Below are 22,019 nucleotides of genomic sequence, written 5' to 3'. Positions count from 1 at the left end.
TGATCTGTATTACCAGAAAAGGCAGACTTTGAAGTACCAAGTAGTCAAAAACTTTTAACTTTTACTGAAAATTATAATCATGTTGTAAAAATCTCAACCAAGACCAAAGACATTAGAGGGACATAAATATATATATGTATATACATATATACATGTATATACTCACACAAACATATATACACAAACATGCACAATAGAATATTACTCAGACATCAAAAAATGAAATCTTGCCATTTGCAACATGGATGGAGTTAGAGGGTATTATACTAAGTGAAATAAGTCATTCAGGGAAAGACAATTATATGACTTCACCCATATGTGGAATTTAGGAAACAAAACAGAGGAGCACAGGGGAAGGGAGGGAAAAATATTACAAGATGAAATCAGAGAGGGAGACAGACCATAATAGACTCTTAATCATAGGAAACAAACTGAAGGTTGCTGGAGAGGAGGAGGGTAGAGGGATGGGGTAACTGGGTGATGGAAATTAAGGAGAGTGTATGATGTAATGAGCACTGGGTGTTATATACAACTGACGAATCACTGAATTCTACCTCTGAAACTAGTAAAACACTATATGTTAATTAATTGAATTTAAATTTAAAAAATCATATAGCAAATAAGCTAATAAAATTTGGATTTTAAATGAATTCATAAAATATCTAATCAACAGTGCTGCTATAACCATTAGAGTGCATGTATCCCTTTGACAGGTGTGAGGTGATATCTCATTGTAGTTTTGATTCATATTTCCCTGATGATGAGTGATGTTGAGCACCTTTTCATGTGTCTGTTGCCAACCATAGGCCTTCTTTGGAGAAATGTCTGTTTATGTCTTCTGTCCATTTTTAATTGAATTGTTCAATTTTTTGATGGTGAGTTTTATAAATTCTTTATGTTATTTTGGATACTGACCCGTATCAGATAGGTCATTTGCCAATATTGTTTCCTATTCCATACAATGCCTTTCAGTTTTGTTGACTATTTCTTTTGTCGTGCAGAAGGTTTTTATTTTGATATAGTTTCCATAGTTAATTTTTTATATGCTTTCCTCTGCTACAGGAGACCTATCTAGGAAAAAAAAAAAAAACTTGCTATAGCTGATGTCTAACAGGTTGCTGCCTGTGTTCTCCTCCAGGATTTTTATGTCTTCAGGTCTTTAAACCAATTTGAATTTATTTTTTGTCTATGGTGTAACAAAGTGATCCAGTTGCTTTCTTTTGCATGTTGCTGTTGTATTTTCCTAGCACCATTTGTTGAAGAGACATTTTCTCATTGGATATTCTTTCCTACTTTGTCAAAGATTAATTGACCATACAGTTGTGAGTTCATTTCTGGGTTTTCTATTCTGTTCTTTGTGTCTATTTTTGTGCCTGTACCATTGTGTTTTGTTTACTATAACTTTGTAATATAACTTTAAATCCAGAATTGTAATGCCTCCAACTTTGCTTTTCTTTTTCAAGATTGCTTTAACTATTCAGGGCCTTTTCTGGTTCCATACACATTTTAGAATTGCTTGTTCTAGTTCTGTGTAAAATGCTGTTGGTAATTTGATAGAGATTGCATTACATGTGTAGATTGCTTTGGGTAGTATAGACATTTTAACATTTATTCTTCTAATCCATAAGCACGGAATGTCTTTATATTTCTTTAAGTCATCTTCAAATTTCTTTCACCAGTGTTTTATAGTTTTCATAATGTGGATCTTTCACCTCTTTGGCTAGGTTTATTCCTATGTATCTTATTATTTTTGTTATGTCTATAAATGGGATTGTTTTCTCAATTTCTTTCTGTTGCTTCAGTATTAGTGTATAGAAATGCAAAAGATAACTGTACATTGATTATGTATCCTGTGACTTTACTGAATTCATTAATCAGTTCTAGTATTTTTTTGGTGGACTCTTTAGAGTTTTCTACATATAGTAACATGCCAACTGCAAAGAGTGAAATTTTTATTTCTTATTTGTCTTTTATTTCTTTTCATTGTCTGATTGCCATGGCTAGGAGTTCCAGTACTATTTTGAATTAAAGTGATGAGAGTAGATATCCCTGCCTTATTCCTGACCTTAGGGGAAATGTTCTCAGTTTTTCCCCACTGAGGACAATGTTAGCTATGGGTTTTTCATAGATGGCTTTTATTATATTGAGGTATGGCTTTTATTATTTTGAGGTATGTTCCCTCCAAACCAATTTTTTCAGAGTTTTTATCATGAATGGATGCTGTACTTTGTCAAATACTTTTCCTGCCATCCACTGAAATATGATATGGTTCTTATTCTTTCTCTTATTGATGTATTACAGTGACTGATTTACAAATATTCAATCATCCTTGCAACCCATGAATAAAACCTACTTGATTAATTAATTAATGCTAGTATTTTCCCAATACTCATTCCTCACTGAATTTATCACCACTAAATATAAGAAAACTGCATTTAAATTCAGAGTTTTAGGAGGAATCCTTACAAAATTATTTTTTCTACTTTGCCCTTAATTTTTATTAAATTCATTTCTACCAGTCCATCATAGCAATCACATTTATTTTTGCCATCATTTAATCCTAACTTTATTGATTACACTTTAATTACAGGCAATAAATTCTTTATCTAGATTTATCCCACAACCAATATTAATTGTCTATTCATATATCATGTTGATATCTTCTCTTATATCCTAGAATATCACATTTTTGTGACTTTCTGCCTCAAATATAAATGAAGTTAACATTGGCTGTTTGTGTGCTATTTGTTTCTTTTTTTTTTCTTTTTCTTTTTCCTCCACACTGGGTGTGGAGCCAAACAGAGGGCTTGAACTCATAATCTTGAGATCAAGACCTGAGCTGAGGTCAAGAGTCAGACTCTCAATCAACTGAGCCACCCAGGCACCCCATATTTCTTTTTTTTAATATATGAATTACAGCATCTATCTTAAATTATTTTAAGAATGCTTTAAATTGAAATACATATGAGTCTTGAACAATAATAACCCTTTACCAGTTATTTGCCCTAATTTTAACATTTAGTAACATTAAAAAATAAAATATACTAGCTTGGATCAAAATGGCAATTTCTCATTCATTTTGAAGTAAAACATAGATAAGATTTTTATGTCTTAAACAAAATCATCTAGGAATAACACATAGTATAATGCAAGAATGTAAAGGACCTAAATATAAAATAAAGCAAAACTTACCAAAGTTTATTCAGCTTTTGGCTTGGGGCATATTTAGGCTTTGCTTCAAGTATGAGACAAACTAAGGACAATAATAAAGGTGTTTTACCCATGAATCTTTCAATTTAAGACAAGTACACTGTGAAACATTTTAGAAAAAAGTCAAAAAATATAGGTATGATGAATTAGGTCATTTATATTCCATTTTAATGTCAACTGTGGAGTAAGAGAGAGAGAGACAGAGAGAGACACCCCTAGCTAGACTGATAGAATAAACAGACTTCTAAACTTGATCTTACGGTCAAATGGCATGACGAATCACTGAATTCTACTCTTGAAACTAAAAATAAATTTAAAAAGTAATTAATTAAATTAAAAGTAATGTGGAATCAAAGAAAGTCAAAGTGTCATGAATAAAGTAAATCAGAAGCTAGATTTTTCTGTTTAGAAGTCACCTCTCACTGCTGTATGGAGACTGGCTTGGAATATAAGATGAGTGAAAAAGAGTTTGATAGGTCTGCTCTAATATAAGACAGAAAGAAAAATTGGATCTGTTTACAATAGAGGTGTAAGGGTGAAGAGGAATAAAAATATTTAAGAGATATTTTATACTGTAAATGCTCAGGAGCTGAGATAATGTGAAGAGATGGGGAGATTTTAGAAGAGAGAGGGAGAAAGGAGGGGGTGATTTTGCCTTTCTGACTTGGGAGGCAAAGCACTGTGAATGGGTGGGGGGGAGCTGGCTTGAGTCAAGAGAAGATAAATTCAGCCAAAGAAATGTAAATTTTGGAAAGCTGTGAGGCATTAAAATAGAAATATCAGAAGGTATCTGAATATTAGTAGAATGATATGCATCTCATCTCTGTTTGCCCTAAATAGCTGTGGTTTTTCTTGCTTTTCATTTATTCTCTCAAGTATCAATGTAGATGACAAATTAAATGATGTAATGATGTGAAGCTGTAGAAGTCTTTGTGCAGCAGAACTATCAATTCAGCAGCTAGAAAAACATAAATGCTAGAGCTCTGTGCATGGAGGAGATTAACCATTAATAATATGGAGGATAGGAAAAGGATGAAAAAGAAAAAGAATCACAGACACCAACATTTTGGGAACTGACAAAAGAGACCCAGTTAGTTACTGTGAGTTAAGAGGAAAACCAGAAGCTATGCTCAGAGCATTCAAACCGTGAAATTTTAGTTACAGAAAACATTCAACTCTAGAAGCTGAATATCACAGACAGACATGATATTCCAGCATTTGAAAATACTATCAATGATTTATCAAGTCCACTGTTAGCAATTTGGATTGCATTGAGTGTTTCACTGCTAAGAAAAAATGCTATATTTCACTGCTATAAATTTCCTTGCTTAAGTCTCCAGTGCATATGTGTGAGAGTTTCAGCAGAGTATATTCTAAGATTTGGAACTGTTAGATATTATGATATGTAAATGTTTAACTATACTGAATGATGTGAAACTGTTTTTCAGAGAGGCTTAACAAAATTATGTTCATAAAATCAGACTCTGAAAAGCCCTACTCATTGTAATCCTCACCAACACATGGCTTTGTCAGATTTACACAAATAAAAAACATTGTGCATCTGCTATGCATGTAATGGCATCTCATTTAGTTTTACTGTCCATTTCCCTCGCTGCTAATTAGATTGAATATCCTTTTAAACCATTCTATGAGGCAAACATTACCCTAATACTAAAACCAGAAGAGACATTACAAAAAAGGAAAGTATAGGTCAATGTGTCTGATAAACTAAGAAGAAAAAAAAATCAGCAAAATAGTAGCAAACCAAATTCAGCAATACATTAAACAAATTCTTCACCATGATCACATACAATTTATTCCAGGTGGTTCATTAAGAAGTGCAAATCGATCAATGTGATACATTAAATTCACAAGAGGACGGATAAAAACATATCTCAAGAGATTCAAGGAAAAGCATTGACAAAATACAATAGCCTTTCATAATAAAAACTTAAAAGTGGATTTAAAAACTCATACAGGGCAGTCCGGTTGGCTCAGTTTAATGCCGCCTTTGGCCCAGGGTGTGATCCTGTCACACGTTGGGCTGCCTGCATGGAGCCTGCTTCTCCTTCTGCCTGTGTCTCTGCCTCTTTCTGTGTGTCTCTCATGAATAAATAAATAAAATCTTTAAAAAACCTCATACAATAAAGGTCATGTATAAAAAACCCACAGTTAACATCATACTTGATGAAAAACTAGAGTTTTCCCCTAAGGTCAGGAACAAGATAAGGATGTCTGTTCTCACCACTCATATTCAACATAGTACTGAAAGTCTTAGCCACAGCAATAAGACAAAAATAAATAAACAAAAGACACTTAAATTGATAAAGAAGAAGTAAAACTCTTGCTATTTGCAGAGGACTTATTCTATATATAAAGAACCCCAAAGATTTCATTGAAAAACTTTTAAAACTAGTGAATTTAGTAAAGTTGCAGAACACTAGATTATTATACGGGAATCTGTTGTGTTTCTGTACACTTAAAAATGAGATAGCACAAAGAGAATTAAGAAAACAGTCCAATTTACTATACATAACAAAGAATAAAATATCTAAGAATAAATTAACCAAGCAGGTAGAAAACCTATACTCTGAAAACTTTAAGATATTGATAAAAAAATTGAAGATGACTCAAACAAACCAAAAGATAAACCATACTCATGGAATAGAGGAATTAACATTGTTACAATGTACATATGCCCAAAGCAATCTAAAAATTCAATGCAATTGCCTCCTTAACCCAAATACCAATAATATATATTTCTCACAGAACTATGGCAAATAATTCTAAAATTTGTATGGAACCACAAAAGACCCAGAATAGTCAAAGCAATCTTTAGAAGGAACAAAGCTAGAGTTGTCATAATTCCAGATTTCAAGATATACTACAAAGTTATAGTAATCAAAACAGAATGGTACTGGCATAAAAATAGACACAAGATCAATGCAACAGAATAGAAAGCTCAAAAATAAACCTATATCTATATGATCAATTAATCTATGAAGGAGGCAAGAATACACAATGTGCAAAAGATGGTCTCTTTAATAAATGATATGGGGAAAAATGGGCAGGTGCATGCAAAAGAATGAAACTGGGCCACTTTCTTATACCATATACCAAAATAAACTCAAAATAGCTTATAGATTTAAATGTGGGATCTGAACTATGAAATTCCTAAAAGAAAACACAGGCAGTAATATCTTGGATGTTGACCTTTGCAATAGACAGGTCTCCTCAGACAAGGAAAAAAGGCAAACATAAATTACTGATACCATACCAAAATAAGAAGATTTTGCATAAAGAAGCAAACCATCAACAAAACAAAAAGGATACCTATTGGAATAAAAACAGAAATACCATTAGATACAGTAATTCCACTACAGGTTATTTACCCAAAGAAAAGAAAAACACCAATTCTAAAGTTATATGCACCCCTGTGTTTAGCACAGCATTATTTAAATAGCCAACATATGGAAGTAACCTAAGTGTCCGCTGACAAATGAATGGATAAAAAAGATGTGGTAAATATATATACAATGGAATATTATTCAGCCATAAAAAAGAATGAGATCTTGCCATTTGCAACAACATGGATGGCCTGGAGAATATTATGCTAGTGGAAGGGGAGGAGGGCGGGGGGTGGTGGTGAATGGGTGATGGGCACTGAGGGGGGCACTTGACGGGATAAGCACTGGGTGTTATTCTGTATGTTGGCAAATTGAACACCAATACAAAATAAATTTATTATTAAAAAAAGAATATTATGCTAAATTAATAAGTAAAAGAAATAAAAATATTATATGATGTCACCTACATGTGGAATTTATAAAACAAAATGACCAAACAAGCTTTTAAGTACAGAGAAGGAACTGTGGTTGCCAGAGGGGAGATGAGTGTGGAATGGGCAAAACAAATAAAGGGATTAAGAGGTACAAACTTCCAGTTATATATGGATATATATGGATCCAGTTATATATGGATCCAGTAAGTCATGGATATGAAAACTACAGTAAAGAAAATATAGTGAATAATATTGTATGGGGACAGATGGTGACTCTACTTGTCCTGGTGAGGACTGAATATTGTACAGAATTGCTGAATAAATATGCTGTACATCTGAAACTAATTTAACATTGTCAATTATACCTCAATAATAATATTAATAAAGTTGAATATCATTTTATGGACTTCTTTGCCATTTGGCTATCCTCTTCTCAAAGCTATTACACTTGGTTTTCTGTTATTTTTCTTTTTCATAGCGATAATTTAACTAAATACAATCATTTTTATTTCTAGTGTTTCTTCTCTTTTAATTCACTTCACCGTGTTCTTTGATGAACACATTTTTAAGAAATTATTAAAAAGGAACAGCAATTTATAAACATTACTCCTTTATTAGGATACGATTTATGTAAAATCTAATGTATTGAAGTAATTCGCAAAAAAAAAGAGAATTCGCAAAGTGACTTGAGTTTCAAAGAATGTTTACATCTATGTAACCCATGCCCCATAAAATGTTTTCCTCACCACAGAAAGTTTTTCATGCCTTTCTTTTTCTAGTTCCTGACTGATTATTTTGTAAAGGTTTTTTACAATTAGTTTTTCAGGTTAATGCAATTCATTTATCCATTTTTTGTTTAATTATTATGAATTCCTATGTCCTAAAGAATTTCTGCCAACCTCCAGGATATCACACATAATCTATATCAGATTACATGTATAAAGCTAAGTAGAAATTGATGTTCATGATTTTTCATTCAGATATCCAATTGTTCCAGCACCACTGGTGTTTTCACTGATGAAAACACTTCCCATTCCACACTCTGGAGTTTCCCTGGTGCCTTCATTTAAAGTAAATTTTCTGTGTAAGTCTGAAGCCATTATTCTCATACTTGTCTGTGTTATACCAATACCTCACTGTCTTAATAATAGGAACATATATAGTAAGTCATGAGATCAGACTTTTTGAGTTTTCCAGATATGTTTTGAGGCTATTCACATTGCTGTGATAGAATCACTATTGGGATTACATTCAAACTGTAGATCAAGGTAGATAGAATTGACAGCTTAAAACTTTATATTCCAATTGATCCTTTTAAAAACACAAAACGTGTATTTAAAAAAGAATTTAAAACATCATTCTTTTTTAAATACACATGTTTTGTGTTTTTCAGGGCAATATACACGTTTAATGCAATCCCTATCAAAATACCATGGACTTTCTTCAGAGAGTTCGAACAAATTAATTTAAGATTTGTGTGGAATCAGAAAAGACCCCGAATAGCCAGGGGAATTTTAAAAAAGAAAACCATATCTGGGGGCATCACAATGCCAGATTTCAGGTTGTACTACAAAGCTGTGGTCATCAAGACAGTGTGGTACTGGCACAAAAACAGACTCATAGACCAATGGAACAGAATAGAGAACCCAGAAGTGGACCCTAAACTTTATGTTCAACTAATATTCGATAAAGGAGGAAAGACTATCCATTGGAAGAAAGACAGTCTCTTCAATAAATGGTGCTGGGAAAATTGGACATCCACATGCAGAAGAATGAAACTAGACCACTCTCTTTCACCATACACAAAGATAAACTCAAAATGGATGAAAGATCTAAATGTGAGACAAGATTCCATCAAAATCCTAGAGAAGAACACAGGCAACACCCTTTTTGAACTTGGCCACAGTTAACTTCTTGCAAGATACATCCACGAAGGCAAAAGAAACAAAAGCAAAAATGAACTATTGGGACTTCATCAAGATAAGAAGCTTTTGCACAGCAAAGGATACAGTCAACAAAACTCAAAGACAACCTACAGAATGGGAGAAGATATTTGCAAATGACATATCAGATAAAGGGCTAGTTTCCAAGATCTATAAAGAACTTATTAAACTCAACAGCAAAGAAACAAACAATCCAGTCATGAAATGGGCAAAAGACGTGAACAGAAATCTCACAGAGGAAGACATAGACATGGCCGACATGCACATGAGAAAATGCTCCACATCACTTGCCATCAGGGAAATACAAATCAAAACCACAATGAGATACCACCTCACACCAGTGAGAATGGTGAAAATTAACAAGGCAGGAAACCACAAATGTTGGAGAAGATGTGGAGAAAAGGGAACCCTCTTACACTGTTGGTGGGAATGTGAACTGGTGCAGCCACTCTGGAAAACTGTGTGGAGGTTCCTCAAACAGTTAAAAATAGACCTGCCCTACGACCCAGCAATTGCACTGCTGGGGATTTACCCCAAAGATTCAGATGCAATGAAATGCCGGGACACCTGCACCCCGATGTTTATAGCAGCAATGTCCACAATAGCCAAACTGTGGAAGGAGCCTCCGTGTCCATCGAAAGATGAATGGATAAAGAAGATGTGGTTTATGTATACAATGGAATATTACTCAGCTATTAGAAATGACAAATACCCACCATTTGCTTCAACGTGGATGGAACTGGAGGGTATTATGCTGAGTGAAGTAAGTCAGTCGGAGAAAGACAAACATTGTATGTTCTCATTCATTTGGGGAATATAAATAATAGTGAAAGGGAATATAAGGGAAGGGAGAAGAAATGTGTGGGAAATATCAGAAAGGGAGACAGAACGTAAAGACTGCTAACTCTGGGAAATGAACTAGGGGTGGTAGAAGGGGAGAAGGGTGGGGGGTGTGAGTGAATGGGTGACAGGCACTGGGGGTTATTCTGTATGTTGGTAAATTGAACACCAATAAAAAATAAATTAAAAAAAATAAAACATCACCATCACTCCTCTTCCAACAATAGAAGAAACTATCAACACTTTAATTACACCATCTCCTTTTATTCTTATATATTATATTTTCCCATTATTTTAGTTTCCTTCTTTTTAGTCAGTTGAAGTAGACATTCTTAGTCAACATTTGCTGAGATTTACCTTTATATTTATCAGGTTTCTTTAAGTAATAATTTTGATGTGTATCACATTACATTAAATCATTGTATATCTCTCTGAAGTATAGTATTTAAATTACCTTTAGTCACATCTACCATTAATAAATTGCTGGAGGGTTTCTTGTTCTAACTGTAGACTTGCTTTCATTTTAGAAACAGTACCCAGAGTTTTCATTCCTAATTTTTCTGATATTTTCTATGAACATTTTGAGGATATTTCACTCTTTTCTACCTTATTACTCTTCATAAATCAGAGTATTTATCCTAATTTTTCATGTACACAATCTGTACTGTTCATGTTTTTGAAATTTTTCTCAATTTTGTTTTTGTTTCTCAGTTTTACCTCCACATCTCTAGGTGTAGATATCTTCTCATTTATCTTGTTTGGGACTTTTCCCGTTTCCTGAAACTAAATTTTCAAGTCTTTTATCTTTCCTCAGAAACACTCAAGCATCATTTTAATAAGGCACCTTAATGTTTCAGGTATGATGGATTCCTAACAATATTTTGGATAATGAATTCCAAATAGCAGAAAATTATATTCCATCTATTTAAATGTTAAAATATAATAATTAACTTCCCACCTATTAATTAAATCCATCCAGCTTTTCTAAATATCATTAAGATGATTTAAATTCCTATATAACAATATCCGTTTGACTTGTGCATGATATAAAATATTTCTAACATCAATTATCTAATTTGGCATTTGATGAGCCAATACATGCCTATTTTTTGCATAAGTGAAATAATGCTGAGCAAGTTGTAAAGAAATATCAGAAAGTATTAAAGATATATTAAAATAATTACTTTCCAGTAAGAGCTACAAAGTGATGTGATTAACAAGTATTTTCTATTAATAAAACATTGCCTAAGTACAATCTCGATTGCTTTTTGGTGATACTGAATATCAGCAGAAGAATTTTGTTAAAGTAGTGGGTAAAACAGTAATTGCTAAGCATTCATTTACATCCAAATGAAGAGATATGATAGAAAACATTAGTTTTGGACGGAAAACTCAAATTAAGTTGTTAGAACAATCACATACTCAAAACTATAGGAAGAAAGTTATCAAAAAAAAAAAAACCCAAATACATAATATGAGTATGTATTTACTTTACTTTAGTGATTCCCTGATAACTTCAGCCTGTAACTGTAATTAAATTTTGAACATGGGGCAGCCCGGGTGGCTCAGCGGTTTAGCGCTGCCTTCAGCCCACGGTGTGATCTTGGAGACCCGGGATCGTCCCACGTCGGGCTCCCTGCATGGTGCCTGCTTCTCCCCCTGCCTGTGTCTCTGCCCCCCTCTCTCTCTCTCTCGCTCTCTCTCTCTTTCATGAATAAATAAAATCTTTAAAAAAATTTTTTCTGGAACATGTTTCTGTTAAGGTCATGCACAGCTCACCTCAATTTAGGTGTGTGATATAATTCTGTTCAAAGATTTGCTGTCTAGAATGTAGAAGCTGCTCTTACTTCCATAGGCATTAATCCCACTAAATATGCTTCATTACTTCCAGTTTTTTTCTCCTTATGCTTTATCACTACTAATGTTTTCTCCTAACATGATTTTCATAGTAATTTCGGTCTCAGATGCTTTACTTACAGACTTTGACAATTTTCATAAACACAGAGGGGGAAAAAAAAGCAATGGAGGAAATTCAGAGCTTCTAAGACCTGTGGGACAAAATCAAATAATTTCACATAAATAAAAGTGAAATACCAGATATTTTACCTTCTCAAACCTACTAATTGGGTTGAGAAGTAAGAGAAGGTCTATAATTCTCATGAAAATGGTTATAGAAGGAAAAGGCATAAATAGGGAGAATTCTTATCACCAGACTGAGTGGAACAGCAATCAGAAAGGTGGAAGGGAACTAGTGAGGAAAGATACAGATTTTAGGAAGAATATTTTAAGTTATTAGATCAAGATGTGGGAAAGTCCTCAGAAAAGGTAGAAAATTACTGTTCTGGAATATATTAAATGAAGGAAGATGATTGAATATTACCAGAAAGATGCATTTTGTGTGCATGTGTGTGGAAATCTCATGCAACTTCTTTGTATTACTATTATTTTTATTTCAACAACTTTATTACTCTATAATACATTTTACCTTAGCTTGAAAAAGTCAAATTACTCAAATCGGTTTGGAACTGTTTGTCAAGATAGGAGATGGTAAATAGATGGAACACTGATGGCGCAAGACTTCATTAATTTTTATTTTAAAGATTTTATTTATTCATGAGGGACACAGAGAGAGGCAGAGACATAGGTAAAGGGAGAAGCAGACTCCCTGTGGGGAACCCAATCCGGGATTGGATCCCAGGATCCCGGGATCATGCCCTGAGCTGAAGGCAGACTCTCAATCACTGAGCCACCCAGGCATCCCTCGTTAATTTCAATTTATTTATTTATTCACAATTCAACCAGAAAATAATCTATTTATAAAAAGAATTTGGAAATGACAAGTGTATGTAACATTTAAAGTCTTAAACGGAGAATTAGTAGATTTAGAGAGTTTTGAAATTTTTTTAAAAATTGTACCTGTGGCAGTGAATGTTAAGTAAACCTACTTTGGTGACTATCTCTCCAAGATGATAATTTTAACTCTAATTCTCTTGGATATGTATACACACACACACACACACACACTCAGGAGTGTGATTACAGGGCCATATATGGCAGTTCTATTTTTTGGGAACCCCCATGCTTTTTCCCATAGTGACTGAACTATTTTACATTCTCATCAACCTCATACAGTGGTTATAATTTCTCCACCCTCACCAACACTTCTGATTTGTTTTCTTGATATTAGCCACCTTAACAAGTATAAGGTGATAAATCGTTATGATTCTTATTTACATTTCTTTGGTGGTTAGTGATAGCAAGCATCTTTTTTTTCACATACCTGGCTGGCCAGTCATAGGATTTTAGAGAAATGTCCATTCAGTTTCCATGACCATTTTTCAACCTGTGTTTTTGTACTACTACTTTGCTACTTATTTGTAGGAGTTCCTTATATATTTTGGAAATGAACTCCTTATCAAATACACAGTTTGCAAATGATTTCTTTTTTTAATTTTTATTTTTTTATTTTTTTAATAATAAATTTATTTTTTACTGAACATACAGAATCCAACATACAGAATCATTGACCCTCATTTAAACATGAATCTCTATAGCTTTTGACCATAAATGAAGTTCTATGGTGAACTGAGGTATTTTACTGAGTCATTTTGTCAGTCATCTTACTTATTTTCTTCTTGATAAGAATCCTAATTTTACTGTTTTGAGAGATTTCATAAATGTCTTACTAGTATTTTAGAAGCTATGACCTTTGCAAGCAAATGCAAAATTGTAAATAAGGAGTCCCCAAATTTTGTAATATTCAGCTCCTGATTCCTCATACTTTAAATTGCAGAATTTTTTGCAAATAATTTCTTGCATTCTGTAGGTTACTTTTTCCCTCTGTTGGCTATCCCTATGCAGAAGCCTGTTACTCTGATGTAGTCTCACTTCTCTGTTTTTGCTTTTGTTATCTGTGCCTTCAGCTTCATACCCATAAAATCATTGCCAAAGATCCATGTCTTTCAACTTCATTCCTGTCTTCTTTTAGTAGTATTACAATTTTGGGTTTTATGTTTAAGTCTTTACTCATTTTTAGTCTACTTTAGTACACATGGCTTCTTATCATTTACCAGATAAACCAAAAGCAATTAAAATGATGACTTACTCTGTTAGAATAAACTTTCAGTCTGTAATTTTCTATCCTAAATATCAAATAGAGAATTAAGACTATCTCAGATATTAATGATACAACCATCACCATCCAGTGAAAAAGACCCAGAGTCATTAAAACTTACACTACAAAAATAAAAATTACTCATTTAGAAAGAACAATACCAGACAGCAGCTTTTTATATCTGATTTTAAAAAGTAGGAGGAGCAATGGAAATAAAATAAATATACATAAAAAGATTTTTTTTCTTTTAAACTACTATTTAAGGAAACTAGATAAGGACTAGAGTGAAACAGATGTCAAAGGAAAGCAGAAACAATAACGAACCAAGTAAAAATGAAAACACACCCTATCAAAATGTGTGGAATGCAAACAAACAAGCCGTGCTCAGAAAAGAGAAATTTACAGCACTCAATACTCATATTAGAAAAGAAGAAAAAAGAAATCTCAGATCAATGACTTCAGAAGCTAGAAAAAGAAGAAGAAACAAAACCCTATGATGCAGCAAAGTGGGGGAAAAACATCAGGCTAAAAACCAAAGTAATAACAAAAAGTGCTCCTAAAATATCAAAGCAACAAAAGCTAGTTCTTTGAGATCAATTATATTTATAAACTTCCAAACAGATCATATAAAAGACATAGAAGAACAAAAACAAAAATGAGAGAAGTGACATCACTACAGAAACTTCAAATACTATAAGATAATAAATACTATAAAGAATATTATAACCACAAATATTACAACTATGTGAATTATACCAATGTTGTTGAAAGATGCAAGAAGAAAGAATTAAAGAACAAGGAACTCTAAGTAATTTGTATTTGTAGTTACAAACTTTCCAAACAAAACAAAACCCTTCAAGAGGTACAGATGTTTTTTACAGCTAGCTTTTCAGAAAAAAAAAAAAAAAAAGAAAAAAGGAATTTGACACTTAGCTTCAGGAAAGAAAGTCCTTACTATCCTGGTTTACTCTTTATAAAAATCTACTTCTTCCATAAAAACTTAGGAGGTTATTGGGGGCACTTGGGTGGTATAGTTGGTTGGGCATTTACACCTGGTTTTGACTCAGTTGTGATTTCACGGTTGTGGGATCAAGCCCCAGGCCAGGTTTCTTGCTCAACACAGAATCTGCTTAAGATTCTCTCTCCCTCTCCCTTTGCTCTGCCAGCTCATTCTCTCTCTCTCTCTCTCTCTCTCTCTCTCTCTAAATTAAGTAAATACATCTTTAACAAACAAACAAAAAATGCAGATACCTTGTACACATGAAACTATTATACTGTATATTAACTTGAATTTGAATAAAAACTTTTAAAACATGCAGGATATACCATCACATACATATAAAATTTTGAGTAAAGTCTTTGGCTACAATTCAGTTTACAGTTTACTTCTCAGTATTTACACAAAAGATAAGTGCAAAATAACTGATTATTTTCTGAAATAACAAAATGAATACACATTATGAAATATTAATGAAGAATATTGCTTGTGTATCATCAGATCATGGGCAGTAAAGGTGAAGGATAGTCTTGTAGTCTTGTAGCAATAATAGGAAATATTCTTAAGTGAATAGTGTCAGCACTTTAATTAATCTCTGAAATTTATAATAGATTCTAGCTTTGAAAAAAACACAAACTGAAGTATAAAATTAATGCAATTTCACAGGTCGAAGACCTCTAAATGAACATAATAACAAGATAAAATACAGAATTCAAAATGTAATGCTTGCAGAATAAGTGGAGATTAAATTTAAGAGATGCTTTCACCTTTCTCCTTCTCTGATTTTTAAGGCATGTATGTGGTCCAGAGTGTGATTAACAATAATTTCTATTTCAGCCTATTTAGCACATCAGATGGGTATGGGTATCTCACCAAAGGAAATTCACTTTTCAATCCAAGAAGAGGCATCACTGAAGTTCTAATTAAATACTAATGTTATTACAAAATCAACTTACAGAATCTGTGGCCTTTTGTAAAATAACACTTCAGCCAATGTGACTATTATGTATAACAATCTATTTCAATAGCATTTTCTTTGTAAATAAACACATTGATTGTTGTTATTACTGAAAGTGGGACATTTAAAAGTCAAAATTGTTTACCAAAACTCTTTCATCTATAATGAATAGGCTTAGATTATTTTTCTCTAGTCTAAAATACTTAAACTCTGCTAAAACAAATGCCTATAGAACATGTTACTGAGCTCCTTTTCTCAACCTCAAGTAAACCTGATACACGAAATAAGCCACAAGAAGAGTCCTGCCCTTAATACAATATTAGAGTTAAAATCATGAAAATAATTCATAGTCAAATAAAAACTACACAATCTGAAATCATACAGAATTTTTGTTTACTTAACCAACTTAAAAAACCACAGCATTTTGATTTCAAAATAAAGGCAAATCTTAGAGAAATTATTTTTATTGTGGGAAGGACACTTAACATGAAATATTTCCTCTTAACAAATGTTTAGAGTGGCTGTATTGTATTCTAACTATCGGCACCATGTTTTACAGCAGATCTCTAGAATTTATTCATTGTGCCTCCCCTTAGCCCCTAATAGCCACCACTCTATTTTTTGCTTTTGTGAGTTTGAATATTTTACAGTGCTTCATCTAAGTGAAAGCACACAATATTTGTCCATCTGTGACTGGTTTATTTCATTTAACAAATTTTGTCTTCTGCCGCTGCTGCTGCTGCTGCTGCTTCTTTCGTTTTCTTCCTTCTTCTTCCTGATTCTTTCTTCCTTCTTCTTCCTGATTCTTTCTTTCTTTCTTTTTCTTTCTTTCTCTTTTTCTTTCTTTCTCTCTTTCTTTCTTTCTTTTTCTTCTTCTTCTTCTTCTTCTTCTTCTTCTTCTTCCTTCTTCTTCCTTCTTCTTCTTCCTTCTTCTTCCTTCTTCTTCCTTCTTCCTTCTTCCTTCTTCTTCCTTCTTCCTTCTTCTTCCTGATTCTTTCTTCTTCTTCCTGATTCTTTCTTCTTCTTTCTTCTTCTTCTTCTTCTTCGGGAGCTTGTTTCAGATTCATCAAGTATTTTGCAGGTATATATGTTTCCGTTGTAGACTTCTCCTGATATATATTTCTTAACTAATTTATGTAGTGCTTATTTTAGAGTGATTACATTTATATCCACGTTTTCCTGGGCTCTTGGATGCTGTTTGCTCTTCTACCTTCATAAGAATGTCTACAACTCCACTCAGTCTGTCAGTGCCTCTGCTGTCAGTTTCCACTGGGTTCTTGGCCTCTCTCATCTTTTATTTTGGGTATTTTCATCACTTGATTATCTGTATCAGAGAATTTCAGCTATTTGGCTTATAAACCTGGATGTTTCAGCTAAAAAATGTTTTCATCTCAAAGTAAAAATCCACTCTATACTATGATCTCTCTTCGATCTTGACTCCCCTATGTTCTTAGAGCTTTGGTTATTCTCCTATACTATCTGGTGTTATTTACTGAGCATCATTCAGAGTTTCCAGTTATGCATTGCATATGGCTTTGTGGGATGCAAACTATTACTACCTAGCTTGATGTGGAATTCAAAGAAATATTTAATATATTTATTCACCAAATATTTTTGAATGCTTACTCTGTATTTAGTATATATTTAGTGAGCACATACTAAGTGCCTGTTACTTCTCAAGGTAGTGGGCCTACAACAAGGAGATAAAAAATAACTCTATTCTTGGTTTTCTCCTTTTTTATAGATTTTTAACATTATTTTATTGTCAATTTGCTGTTAATAATCATTGATTTAACATACAAATTCCATCAATATCTCATATTGCATTTATGAAGGTAATTACAGTGAGTTATTTCCAACCTCAAATCTGGTCCCTTATATACATTCCAAAAAATGTATTCTGTAAAAACAATACATTTTTTCAAGATGGTTTTATTGTGAATTTCTCAACTACAAACCTCAAATATGTAAAGGTATGTCTTTTGGGGGGGTGGGAAGCTTTATTTTTTATTTATTTTTAAAATTTTTACTTATTGATTCATGAGAGACAGGGGGGGAGAGAGAGAGAGAGAGAGAGAGAGAGAGAGGCAGAGACACAGGCAGAGGGAGAAGCAGGCTCCATGCAGCGAGCCCGATGTGGGACTCCAACCTGGGTCTCCAGGATCACCCCCGGGGCCAAAGGCAGGCACTAAACCGCTGAGCCACCCAGGGATCCCCTATTTTTTAATTGTACCTAAAAATTAACAATAATTCTTTTTTAAAGTTTTGATTTTATTTCTAGGTATTTAACATCCAATGTTGTATTAGTTTCCATTGTATATATAGTGATTCAGCACTTAACTTACATACGTTGCTGGTGTTTATCAGAACAAGTGCCCTCCTTACTCCCCATCGTCTATCTTCCCCATCTTCCCACCCACATCCCCTCTGGTCACCATTAATTTGTTCTGTGTAGTTAGAAGTCTGTTTCTTTCAGAAATAACTCTATTCTTATATATATTTTAGTGTGGGAGCATGATCTAAGAAACTATAAACATATATATATAGTAAACATTTTGTAAGGGAAAATAGAAAAGGTAAAAAATAGTCATAAGTGTACTTTTATTTTTTGTTTTCTTTCATTTTAAATCAATCCACATAGAATGCATTAGTAGTTTCAGAAATATAATGAAAAAAATCATTTGGAATTTAAGTGCAAAGACTAGTTGAATTTAAATAAACCATGTATGTTTTATTTTAAAAAAGTATACTTTAAGATAAGATAGTTAAGGGACTGCTCTTGCTGGGGGTTAAGAACAACACCTTAGATGAAGTGAGTCACTTCACTTTATAGGGAAGATATTAGGGAATATTTAGGGAAAGATAATATTATACAGAGAGAAGAGAAAGTGCATAAACCTAAGAGTAGGAGACTGAGTGTTTTCCCAGACAATAGCAAAAAGGCCAATGTGGTGGAAAAGAAACTATTAAGGGTGCTAACAAGAGGATGGGAGCTGGCAAAAGGTTAGAGTGCAGAACATGTATGGATTTAAAAATCATAGTAATAACATGGGGTTTTATTCTAGTTGTAAAAAGTTACTAGACAGTGATACGACATGGCTTAATGTTTCAAAAATATTTCTTTGACTGTTTTGGTGGTAATAGACTGAAAGAGGTAAAAGAAAAAGCATTTCAAAATCATTTATTTTCTACTTTTCTCCTTTTGGGCTCTTGGCAATGCTTACACTGAATCAGGATAATATTTTCTTGGGTGTATTATAAGAAAGATCTCAGAGATTTATATTATTTTTGTGCTCCCTTATTTATAGCATTTTCCCAATGAGAGAAATAGCATGTAAAATGTTAACATAAATAAGAGCATTACGAACAGATAATCATACATTAATCTATGGATTGTATTCGTAAATTTGTGTTTTGAAAATTAGAAACAAAGGATTCGATACAATGTGTCATTAATATGGGAGTGCACAAGATCATTTTTAATACCTGAAGCCACATTTGTGGAGTATTATTAACTATTATGGTAAGAGATTATCTTTCTTTATCCTAAATTGTTCTACGAGGTTTGTGTTGTTATCATGTCCCTTTTTTGGCAAAGAGGCAGAGATTACAGAGGGAGAGGGAATATCAAACAGACTCCCCACTGAGCATGGAGCCCAATGTGGGGCTCCGTTTCACTAGGACCCCTGAGATCATGACCTGAGCTGAAACCAGGAGTTGGATGCTTAACTAAATGTACCAACCAGGCACTCCAAAACCCTGAGTTATTTTAAGCAGTGGTTCTTCAGAAACATTTAAGCTTCTTAATGTCACTGAAATAAAGTTTTTTTCTCATTAAAAAGTTTTGATTTTTGAAGACTGAACATACATTTGAAAAAAAATATTAAAGTTAAATATTTTCCTGTTTCACATGTCACTTCTTGGAAAAAATAAGCCACCAACTTCCACCAGTGCTCTGTCCTAAGCTGCCCTGCAAGATCCAACTTGCGCCTTAGCAAGTGTCTGCCTGAAGGCATCCATGAGATAAAGATGGAGTGGCTAATGTGAGGCTAAATAATCAGGAGATATGATAAGGCCTTTACTGAAAAGAGAAAAAGGCAGTAACTCCTTTCTCAGGTTCTGCACTTTGCTCAGGAGTGGTACCAGCATAGCTCAGGGGTCAGAAGTCTAACAGGCAGGCCAAGTTGTCCCTCTGCACAAGAATGGGCCAAAGGACCAGACCTCTCCCTGTGAATGTGAGGACAACTTCCTCTCCACTACTGAGGCCGTATTAGCCACCTCACAGGGCACCTGGGTGACTCAGTGATTGAGCATCTGCCTTTGGCTCAGGTCCTGATCTTGGGGTCCTGGGATTGAGTCCTGCTTTGGGCTCCCCACACGAAGCCTGCTTCTCAAAAAATGTATTCTGTAAAAACAATACACTTTTTCAAAAATGCCTCTGTCTCTGCCTCTCTTTCTGTGTCTCTCCTGAATAAATAAATAAAAGCATTAAAAAGTATTAGATAAGACACCTTACTTATATGGACCTCCGAAGAGAAATGAAGATGGGGTTGTCAGAACATTAAAAGAATTAATCTGGGTCACACAACAGAACCTAAGGTACCTAAAGAAACAGACCGGCCCTCCCAGCGCCGCCGCCCCCACCGTGCGGAGCAGCGGGCAGCCGGCGTGGGGCTGCGGGATGGGGACTCAGCGCCACGGCGGCCGCAGTGGCCGCAGCGCCCCCGGCCGCCGCCCCCGGGTCGGTCCCGCAGGGGACGCGGGGCGCGGCCAGTCCGCCCCGGAGCCAGGCCCGCGGGCGGCGGCGGAGCTGGGCAGGTGCCTGCGGCTGGAACCCGGCGCCCTCGGGCCGGGCAGCGTCAGGCGGCGGTGCCGGCGGGTGCTCTACTGGGTCCCCGGGGTGTTCATCAGCCTCCTGCTCGGCCGGTCCCACTACGCCTACGCCGTCCAGCTGCGCATAGTGTCCATGGAAAATGTTGGCGAGCAGGTTGTGTGCCTGACTGCTTATCATCTACTTTTTGCAATGTTTGTCTGGTCATATTGGAAAACTATCTTTACATCCCCAATGAATCCTTCCAGAGAATTCCATCTCTCTTATGCAGAAAAAGAATTGTTGGAGAGAGAGCCAAGAGGAGAAGCCCATCAGGAAGTTCTCAGGCGAGCAGCCAAAGATCTTCCCATCTATACCCGGACCGTGTCCGGAGCAATCCGATATTGTGACAGATGCCAACTCCTAAAACCAGACCGCTGCCATCATTGTTCCGTCTGTGATAAATGTATTTTGAGGATGGATCATCATTGCCCATGGGTGAACAATTGTGTTGGATTTTCAAATTACAAATTTTTCCTCCTTTTCTTGGCTTATTCTCTGCTGTACTGCCTTTTTATTGCTGCTACAGATTTACAGTATTTTATCAAATTTTGGACAAATGGCCTACCCGATACTCAAGCCAAGTTCCATATTATGTTTTTATTCTTTGCTGCAGCTATGTTTTCTGTCAGCTTGTCTTCTCTGTTTGGCTATCATTGTTGGCTAGTCAGCAAAAATAAATCTACATTAGAGGCATTTAGAAGTCCCGTGTTTCGACATGGAACAGATAAGAATGGATTCAGCTTGGGTTTCAGTAAAAACATGCGACAAGTTTTTGGTGATGAAAAGAAGTACTGGTTGCTACCCATTTTTTCAAGTCTAGGTGATGGCTGCTCCTTTCCAACTTGCCTTGTTAATCAGGATCCTGAACAAGCATCTACTCCTGCAGGATTGAATTCAACATCGAAAAATCCTGAAAACCATCAGTTTCCTGCAAAGCCATTGAGAGAGTCCCAGAGCCATCTTCTCACTGATTCTCAGTCTTGGACAGAAAGCAGCACAAACCCGGGAAAAGGCAAAGCTGGTATGAGCAATCCTGCATTAACCATGGAGAATGAGACTTAACTCTTCAAACAAAATAAATTCATACTTTATGGAAGTATCCATGCTGTAGGTGGATGGAAGAGGCTTCCCACAGGAAGGCACCATTGGCCAGTTGTTCCCATTTTCCTTTGGCTGGATATGCAGAATATGAATTGGTTAGTTCTCTCCAAGCTGTTGCTTAAAACATAACACATTTTTAAATTCAATATACAGATTGTTTGAACTAACACAAATTCCTCTTACATATTAGAAGTAATTATGG

At 34.7% G+C, this 22,019-nt stretch overlaps 1 protein-coding gene across 4 annotated transcripts in view; it reads left to right on the top strand.

Moving 5' to 3' along the window:
• LOC140641224 (palmitoyltransferase ZDHHC2-like) overlaps positions 1 to 21,815 on the top strand; it is a 464,956-nt gene extending 443,141 nt beyond the window's left edge. For all 4 annotated transcript variants that reach the window (XM_072840734.1, XM_072840733.1, XM_072840735.1 and 1 more), the window contains one exon: positions 20,946 to 21,815. In XM_072840734.1, the coding sequence (XP_072696835.1) occupies positions 20,946 to 21,778 (833 nt within the window). In that variant the 3' untranslated portion in view covers positions 21,779 to 21,815. The remainder of the gene's footprint in view (positions 1 to 20,945) is intronic.
• The last annotated feature ends 204 nt before the right edge of the window (positions 21,816 to 22,019 follow it).

This window comes from Canis lupus, chromosome 10 (genome assembly GCF_048164855.1).
Source record: "Canis lupus baileyi chromosome 10, mCanLup2.hap1, whole genome shotgun sequence".
NCBI classification, from domain to species: domain Eukaryota; kingdom Metazoa; phylum Chordata; class Mammalia; order Carnivora; family Canidae; genus Canis; species Canis lupus.
This window is presented reverse-complemented; position numbering and strand designations above follow the sequence as displayed.